The following is a 9680-nucleotide window of genomic DNA, read 5'->3' on the forward strand; positions in this document are numbered from 1 at the left end:
GGAATGGAATAACTCCATACCAAATACCACACTGTACATTATGTGTCTTTATGAAATTACTTGCTGTCAGGAGGATTTTAGAAGAGCACCTCAGTGCTAAAGAATGTACCTATTAAACATGCAATAAAAAAATCCATTGATTCACCCTAGAGTACATTCTTCAATTTCTAATTGCAGCAGAGTACAGAACTACCAAAATTTCTCCCAAAGGAAACTTGGAAAACTTTTCCTAATTTCTGCTCAGCTACTCATTAGTGACTATCCAACTGCCACATATCATCATTAACCATGAGAAGGTGAAAGTGGCAATTGCTTTGGGGATGTTTATCCTTTCAACTGAGGTATCCCAAAGTCTCCATGCAGAGAGTGTCAGGGACACCACAGTTGATAAAATAATGGACTCTCTGTGGGAAGTTACATTAATCTATACTGTTGTTTTATAATGCATGGAAACCTGGGTTCACCTGCATTAACCTTCATAGCATCAAAATGAAAACAATGGACAGGTAAGCACTTCCTTCCATTATTTCATCAGATAAAGAGATACATAGAGTATTTAATGGGATATTCACACGTATGTATGCTTCTAAATGACTGTGATCAGGAGTTAGCCAGCATACATTGGCCATTCTCATTCTTGCTGTGGCTGGGCAAGTGGAATTATTCCAAGCATAGACTTTCATTTAACATACTTTTTTCTGTTCTACATTGTTCATTGTGATCTAAAATCAATATTAATCATTGTGTCTTTTGGAACTCCACAGTTTAATTAAAATAGGTCAATCCTTTGTTTTCTTCCAAAATGTGTTTCATGTCTTCGTGCTCAGCTGAAAACAGCATTCAGTGTGATGGCTATGTGTGGGATGGATTGAGGCTGATTGTGCCTATGGAAAACAAATCAAAAAGCAAGTGGTAAACAAAACACAAGCTTTCCAATCTGAGTTTCAAATTAATCTGTGTGTACATGGGTTAAACTGTGAAGGTGTTAATGTATTTCAGAGTGGTTGAGAGAAGCTGACTATGATTCAGGTATATCTCCAGAATCTGATTCCAAAGTAAAAGAGGTAAGATGCATAAAATTTATAATAAATCACATCATTTAGTCCCCAGTAACTTTTCTAATATACAGACTCTATGTATATATTGAGGCTCATATACATGACAACAATATTAGTGACTATTTTGTTTTTTAAAAATCTGATATTTTGTTTTCCGGCTACCTAATTCATTTAACCAAAAATTTGGTAGCATATAAGTATTGTTTTCATACATTATTATAGTATAAAGAAGGACTGTATTCTTATGAATAGTGTACTCTTATTTTTTTACTTTTCACAAATTCACCTTCAAAGCCTGTCTTGTATCTAAAGGTCATTATGTTGTTAACCAATAGAAAAAATAGTTACAACATCTGTATAACTTTCTTCCCAAAATAATAGGAATTCAAAGGCACAAAATTATGTTCTGAATTAATGTCTATGCAGTGTTCTCAGGCAATGAATCATCTAATGGAATGCTGTAGCATCTCCCTTCTGACTAGAAGAAACCACCCCAGAACACCTGATAAGTGTGGACAATAGAACAGAGTCCTGAGGGTAGCTCTGTCCTACGTGGTCATACCTCCAGTTGGCACTGAAGCCTTTCAATGTCTTCTCAGGATGAAGCCATGAAAACCACTGAAGAAGTAGCTCTTCAGATCCTGTTGCTGTGTCAGGTTGGCATAGGGACTATAGCGAACATCCTTCTGTTTGTCCATAATTTCTCTCCACTTTTGGCTGGATGTCAGCTGAGACCCACACAAGTGATTTTCACTCACATGGCTGTGTCTAACACTTTAATTCTCCTCATGACTGTGTTTCCAAACAATGTGATTGCTTTTGCTCGAAGGAATCCTCTGAATGACCTCAAATGTAAACTTGAGTATTTCCTTCGCATCATAGCAAGAAGCACAAACTTGTGCTTCACCTGTGTCCTGTGTACCTATCAATTTGTTACTCTTATTCCTGGTAATTTTGTTGAACTGATGCTCAGAGGAAGACGTCCCAAGGCCATAAATTACTCCTGTTGCAGTTGTTGGTTGTTTGGTATCTTATATAATGTCTACATTCCAATGAAAGTCAATGGTCCACAGAACACACATAATGAAACTGACATTAAAAGTAAGTGGGCCTGTTTTACCTCTGGATTCAGTGTAGGCATTGTCTTTTTACAGTTTGCCCATGATGCTATATTTATCAGTGTCACAATCTGGACCAGTGTCTCCATGGTATTTCTCCTGTACAGACACCACCAGAGACTGAAGCACTTTCTTACTTGCCATCAAGAACACAAAGGCTATGCTGAGATCAGAGCAGCCTATAGCATTTTGATGCTTGTGGTCACATTTGTAAGCTTTTATCTTCTACACAGTATTTGTTTTATCCTTCACATGTTTATTGCAGACTGCCGTCTGTGGCTGAGGCATGTAGGTGAAGTTTTAACTTCAAGCTTCCCCACTATTTCTCCCTTACTGTTGATCTTTAGGGATTCAAGTTATTCTTGTTCTCTTATCTTCAAATATTGAAAGCCGGTCATTTAAAATACCAAACACTGAAGACAGGAGAGTAACATCTTTAAAAATTAAACTCTACTCAGCAAATATGTGTTGAACAAATCTTTATGGTCCAAGTATGGTGGCTCACTGCTATAATTCCAGAACTAGGTAAGCTGAGGTAGCACAATTGCTATCTAACCAATAGTAGCTCTGAGTAAAGAGGGAGTTCAAGTCCAACCTGTGACACAGAGCATCTGCCTCAAACTTCTCTTTCACCAGATAAAGAATATTCTTAGAAATTATCTTAGAAAGTCAATGTCTTATGACCAAGCCAGCTCAGTCCAGTCAACAGGGTCCCAAGGAAGTGAGTGATGACTGAAAAGAAAAAGACAATTAAACAACATTATAACATGACTCCAGCCTGTGCTAAGACTGAAGCAGCATTTTTTTCCTGTCTGCTTTTGTATCATTCTAGGTACATCCAAAAACCAGTGCCAGTTCTTAGATCAAAGATAAAGTAATCAAGCAATGTAGTAAACAAAGAGATCACACAAGATAGTAATCAAGCAAAGTAGTAAGCAAAGAGATGACACAAGGTAATAATTAAGCAAAGTAGTACGCAAAGCCTAATGGTCACTGTTTCTAATATCCTTATCTGAGCCTATTTCATTGTCTGAGCCCAGAGAAAAATGGCTAATTTCTAGAAGTAATGCCAAAAGCTCTCAACAGTCTTTCATTTGATATATGGGAAGTTTTCACTCTATAGAGCTAATATGCTCAACAGGTTCTACTTTCCTCATAAACTCTGACCACAATCACCTGAGTTGTCTAAACAAAACCATTCTTATTATTATTTGCATAGTTTCAACATATTTTATCTCCTCTGTGTGAGGATATTAACGCAAATATATTAGCACATGTCATTTTTCTACTCTAAATTTTATTGTAGAAAACACACATGTGTACTTCTCATAGACCAATATGCACTATATAAGCAAAAGAGAATATGTTTTCACCTCTTCTTTGGTCTGCTTTTACTCCTCCTAAATCCTAGCATATTGGCCAAGAAAACCTACTTTGCAATATTATTATTCACACATACTGATAACTTTCTTTGGATCAGCCTAAAGAATTTTGTCTGATGAATGGTTTTTGAAAGTGGTTTATAAATTAATAGGCAGACAACAGAATGTGAAAATATTTTGATAAATCCCACATCCAAAAAAGACTCATATACAAAATACATAAAATCTCAGAAACTAGATATTAAAACACCACATAATTCTCTTAAATATTTGAATTAAAACTGCAATTTCTCAATAAAGTAATTTCAAATTGCTGAGAAATACTTAAAAGAAATTTTTGACATCCTCTGCCATCAGAGAAATGCAAATCAAAAGTACTTTGATATTCCATCTTGCATCTGTAACAATGGCTAATAGTAATAAGATATTCAAAGAACAGTTCATGCTGCCAGGGATGTGGAGCAAGGAAATACTAGAAAGCTGGTGGGAGTTCAAGCTTCTACAGCCATAATGGAAATTGATGTGGTATTTCCAAAGAGAACTGGAAATAGATCTACTAAAACCCAGCTATACAACTCCTGGAAATTGTGGGAAGCCATTAGAGATCCTCACTTCGGCCCGGAGAGCTGACAGGGCAAAGGTCCTGACTAAAACAAAGAAGAGCCTCTCCAGTAATTGCGGTGGAAGGAAGTCCTGAGATAACTGCAGAAGGCTCCAGCCTGTGCAAACATCAGATGTCTCCACCGAAGGACCCTTATCTCTTCCCACTGAAACTGCTAGATTGCCCTTCCTTCCTTTGTTCTTGCCTTGAGAAGAACTCTTCCCCTGAGAGCTTAAAACCTGTGTACCCCAAAACATTAAATGAGGCTTTGACACAACCCAGACTGACTTGTCTTTCTTAGGGTGCTTGGCCTCCTTCCTTCTCTCCCCCGTTTTTGAACCTCAGGTAGTGCCTCTTCAGAACCCTGGAATAACTGGACCTGCTGGACGGGCCATAGTGGCGCCCGTACCAGGGACCCGAAGTACGGTCAGCTACCAGATGATGGAGAAGAAACCCCGGGAAGAGGATTCAAGGACCACAGACTGCATCGCTCGTGCGTCACTGGAGTGGCAGGTGAGTGGCCAAACATTGTCGTCTGATTGTCATTGGGGGAAAAAAAGAGGCTAAAGAGGCTTGATTCATAGGAGAAATCAAGCATTAATTCAGGGAGAGAGGAATAAGAGTTAAGAAAAAAGATTTAATTAAGTTATTTTGTTTTGTCATGAGACATGTCCTTGGTTAATTTTAAGTGGACCTGATATTCACCTGCTAACTTGAGATAAGGTTGGTAAGGAAATTAATAAGATTCTGAAAACCAGTAAACCAGTGTCTGATGCATTTTTTAGTTACTGGGGCCTTATACGGGACATAATAATAGATGCTGAGAATGGAGGGGAGAGTGCCCATCTGTTAGCTGTTACTGGCAACTTTCTGCAAGACTCTCTGCAATCCCCATCTGCAGGGGATTGGACAATCAAAAAAAATACTCTCCAGAGCTCACAGTTGCTGACTTGGGAGGACAGTGAGGGAAATACTGGTGCTACTCAGCCCTTCGTGGTCCCTGGTCTGCCTGTTAACCTCTGGGGAAGAGACATTCTCTCTCAAATGAAAGTCCTTATGTGTAGTCCCAATGAGGTTATTGCTCAACAAATGCTCTCCCAGGGCTATCCCCCTGGACAGGGACTAGGCAAAAATGGACAGGGGAGACCCATGCAGGCAGAAGTCAGAGACTGCTGCTGAGGTGGCCGGAGAAAAAACTATTCATGGGCAGCATGTAAGACCTAGACTGCAGAGAAATTCCTGGGCTCTCCTCCCCTCTCCACAGGTGTGTGTGTTCGACTAGGCATCCTCCTTCCCCCTTGTTAAATCTTAAACAAGAAAAAAAGCAGGTTTCAGAAAAGCAGTTTTTCCATGTGTAGGACATGGTATCAAAAAATAATAATAATAATAATGGTTGGAAGCTATTTCAAAACTCTCCTGGTTAGGAGAGGAAAACAGGAGATGTCCTGTTTTCTCTCTGAAACCTACTGGAGATCTCCTTAGTTCAGGTTAAGATATTTGGATCTCTTTGGGACATCAAGTTCCCTCTCTGTCTATTGTATGTCCTTGGTGCACCAAAACTTGTCTATATGTGTGTCAATTCATGTTGTCTATTGTTTTGTTTGGCTGAATGATTGGTTGTTTTTGTGTTTTATGTTAAAAAAAAATGGTAAAAAGGTGTTATCTTGCTGGCAGTCCTGCCAATTACGGTTTACACAGAGGAGGCTAATTTGAGGTGCCTCACATTCTAAGGTAGGAGTCAAATACAGCTGGGAAAAAAAACTGCTTCTTAAAGGGCCAGGAGCTGGACAAGTGGAAATGGTTAATTCTCCTAGAAAAATTTCTATCATGATGATGATTGGGTTCAAAGTGCTTTATTCCCCTGAAGTTACAGCTAGAAAAATATATATATATTTGGTTTAAATTCATGAGATTTGTATGATCGCTTCATTTTTATTTTTAATTAGTCTTAATGGTATAAGGTTTTACATATCTTGACTATAGAGTTATAAATTAATTGGTTATGATTTAAAAGGTATAATGTTATTAAGAAAAGGTTAGTTTAAAACTGGTGATTCAGTGTCGGAGCCATCTTAACTAGCTACACGTGGCATGATGCAACCCAGGAAATACAGGCCTCTAAGATGGTTCTAAACTGACATAGTGTTTTGTATGTGAATCTTGGCCTGGAGATTAGACTTATAAAAAATATGATTTAAAATAATGTCTCTTCAATAGTTACACTGTCATACATTCAAACACAAGATGATGGACAAACTTTACAATATGAAAATGTGTTTATCATTAATTTTAAGGAGAAAAGATTGTTTAAAACTGAGTTTTGCCTTCAAAAATTGTAGTTATGCTTTGATATTACAGGTTCCTTTTGTTATTTGACCTTCATACAATGGGGTCTGGTTACAGGCTACTCTTTGCAGGACCGGTGGGTGTAGGTCTCCCCTTAGAGATAACAAACTCAGATCAGGAGATTTACATTTGAGTTAATACAAAGCTCAGAGCTGCCTCAAAGCTGCTCAAAGCTGCAGAGGCTTGAGAGATGCAGTTTTGTCTTGCAGGCCTCACTTAGAGAGTTTCTGGCCAAAAGAACATTTTTAACAGATTCATACAGATGTGGTTCAAAACAAAGTTCAAACTTAGATCTAAAATTTGGCCTGCCTACTACATACAAAACTATTATAGATTTAAGATTTTCATTAGAAAGTTATTCCTCAAGAAATGGCTTGCTCTTAACATTGGGCTTTTAAATTTTTTAAGAAAACGATTTTCATAAGATGTTAAGATAAATTTTTTGCCTAAGACACCGCTTTAAGTTTGTCATTTAAGCCTCTGATGTTCTCAAGATAGATGCAAAATAAATACTGAGGGACATAACTTAGAGAAAGCTACCGTAAATATTTGTCAACAGTTTATAATATATACTCACTTCCATTCCTTAACAAAGAGAACATTAATATAAAATCTCTCCAAATAAGGTTTTGACATCCTCCAATAAAGATTTGGTGTAATAATAAAATGTTACAAAATAACGTCATAAAAATATTTTTTAAAAGAACGTTTTAAGAGCATAATGAAATGATTGTTCCTTATTTCAAACAGCAATCAAATTGATTATTAATTGTTAATCTATTACATGACAAACCTTTTTGACTAAATTAATAATTGTTATATAAGAGATAAATTGTTAAAAATTTGGCTCTATACATGTTTTTATATTGTTAGAGATTTATACATGCATCCTATAAAAATGCATCTACTATGGGAGTAAAGCTCATATAATTAGATCACATGTTTATTCTTTTGAGTGTCCCCTTGCTTCAGCACAGATAATTGAATTGGGTGCTGTAGCTGTTCTTTTTAAAATGTTAAAAATCAAACTTTTGATTTATATATTAATAATATACATATATAGCTCATGGCTTACAATTGCTTGAAATTGTTTCTTTTTAATGCTACTAATTCTTAACTTTTACAATTATTTATACAAATACAATTCAAAAAATTAACCAAAAATATACATATGACTATTGACAGCTTTTCAAGCTTTCTAGTTATAACTGTTTTAACATAAGAAACAAAATATAAAATAAAATTAGTCATTACATATGTTATTTTTTAATACTAAATGTTCCAAATCAGATTAAGACAAATATTATCACTGATTATTATAGTCAGTCTTTTGAGATGTTTTATTAACAATTTGATATTAGTCATATTACTGAGATTCCTCATAATTCGCAAAGGCAAGGTATTATAGAACAAGCCCATAGAACTTTACATTATTTTTATAATAAAAGAGGGGAGAATCACATCTCTATACACCACAAAAATTTTTAAATTTTAATGCCAGGGAACTCTCTGAGTGTAGAGAAGAGGGCATGTTTGTGTTTTTTCTACAGGATGCCAAAGGAACATGCTAGCTGCCAGAGTATGCTAATGCTGAGACAAAGAATGATGCTGATTATAATCATTGAAAATGGCCACAGCCCTCAACACCTTTGGATGCTTCTTACTAATGCTGACACCACAGATAACTATGGACTCAACATCCCTCTTTGCATGGCAATTGTGTTTAGCTGAAAATTAAACAAATTATAAACAGATCAAGGGAAGATATTGGCTACTGCTGATTGCCTCCTTCAGGGTGTCAAAAGGCTATATATTTAAATTTTACAGATTTCAAGTGTAGACCAGACAGAATGTGGCCTGCCATTTATTTCCTTTAAGACATCCACAGGCGTTGCCTCCCTTGTTACCTTTCAACAGAATCGACAACAATACTATTTACTTAGTGCTGCCATTGATAAGGACCTGGCCGAACTCAGAAATGGTTTAGCCAATTTAAAAAACTCTGTTGCCTCCTTATCAGAAGTAGTATTACAGAACAGGAGAGGTCTTGATCTACTCTTCCTGAAGGAGGGAGGACTTTGCGCAGCCTTAAGGGAATAATGTTGTGTTTATGTAGACAAGACAAGACTGGTAGATGACAGTCTGAAGAGAGTAAAAGAGAGTCTAGAGAAACGCAAAAGGGAACGAGAACAACAGGAGTCTTGGTATAAAAATTGGTTCTCCACGTCCCCATGGCTTTCCACCCTACTACCTTCTATTCTAGGACCCTTCATGGAGTTATTGCTGTTAATCTCCTTTGGTCCCTGGGCTTTTCAACGATTAACCAGCTTCATTAAATCACAAATAGTTTCCACCCTACCCAAGCATTATATCTCGGTACAGTATCATCAGCTGGACACAGGAGAAATGATGGACCCCGGGAGACGAGACGGCTCGGCAGAAACAACCACAAGCACCTGCCATAGAGAGGTGCTTCAATAAGCACCTTTTGTGAGACTCTGTCTGGTTCCCACTTATTCATCTCTGAGCTTATCTGAAGGGGAAGCTGACCCAAGGTAGCCGTCTTAAAGACGGGCAACTTCCTCCATCCCCTGACCAACCTAAGACATGGGGCCTTGAGGATGACAAGGTAACCCTATGAAGGGTAAGCCTGGGGATAGGGAGGTTGATCCTAAGACAAGAGACGGCTACACATTTTCGGTCTGGCCCCCTTGCCCAGTATTTCCCCCCAGACCTTTCCACTTTTAATATAAGGAAAGGGAGGAAATGTGGGAAGCCATTAGAGATCCTCACTTCAGCCTGGAGAGCTGACAGGGCAAAGGTCCTGAGTAAAACAAAGAAGAGCCTTTCCAGTAATTGCGGTGGAAGGAAGTCCTGAGATAACTGCAGAAGGCTCCAGCCTGTGCAAACATCAGATGTCTCCACCGAAGGACCCTTATCTCTTCCCACTGAAACTGCTAGATTGCCCTTCCTTCCTTTGTTCTTGCCTTGAGAAGAACTCTTCCCCTGAGAGCTTAAAACCTGTGTACCCCAGAACATTCAATGAGGCTTTGACACAACCCAGACTGACTTGTCTTTCTTAGGGTGTTTGGCCTCCTTCCTTCTCTCCCTCCTTTTGACCCTCAGGTAGTGCCTCTTTGGAACCCTGGAATAACTGGACCTGCTGGACAGGTCA

The 9680-nt window shown here is 37.9% G+C and overlaps 1 protein-coding gene across 1 annotated transcript; it reads left to right on the plus strand.

Moving 5' to 3' along the window:
• The first annotated feature begins 1607 nt into the window (after positions 1 to 1607).
• LOC127683233 (vomeronasal type-1 receptor 1-like) lies at positions 1608 to 2563 on the plus strand. Its single transcript, XM_052180309.1, has one exon. It carries the CDS (start codon positions 1646 to 1648, stop codon positions 2561 to 2563), a length of 918 nt encoding a protein of 305 aa, XP_052036269.1. The 5' UTR covers positions 1608 to 1645.
• The last annotated feature ends 7117 nt before the right edge of the window (positions 2564 to 9680 follow it).

The sequence above is a fragment of the Apodemus sylvaticus genome, chromosome 1 (genome assembly GCF_947179515.1).
Source record: "Apodemus sylvaticus chromosome 1, mApoSyl1.1, whole genome shotgun sequence".
In the NCBI taxonomy this organism is placed as follows: Eukaryota; Metazoa; Chordata; class Mammalia; order Rodentia; family Muridae; genus Apodemus; species Apodemus sylvaticus.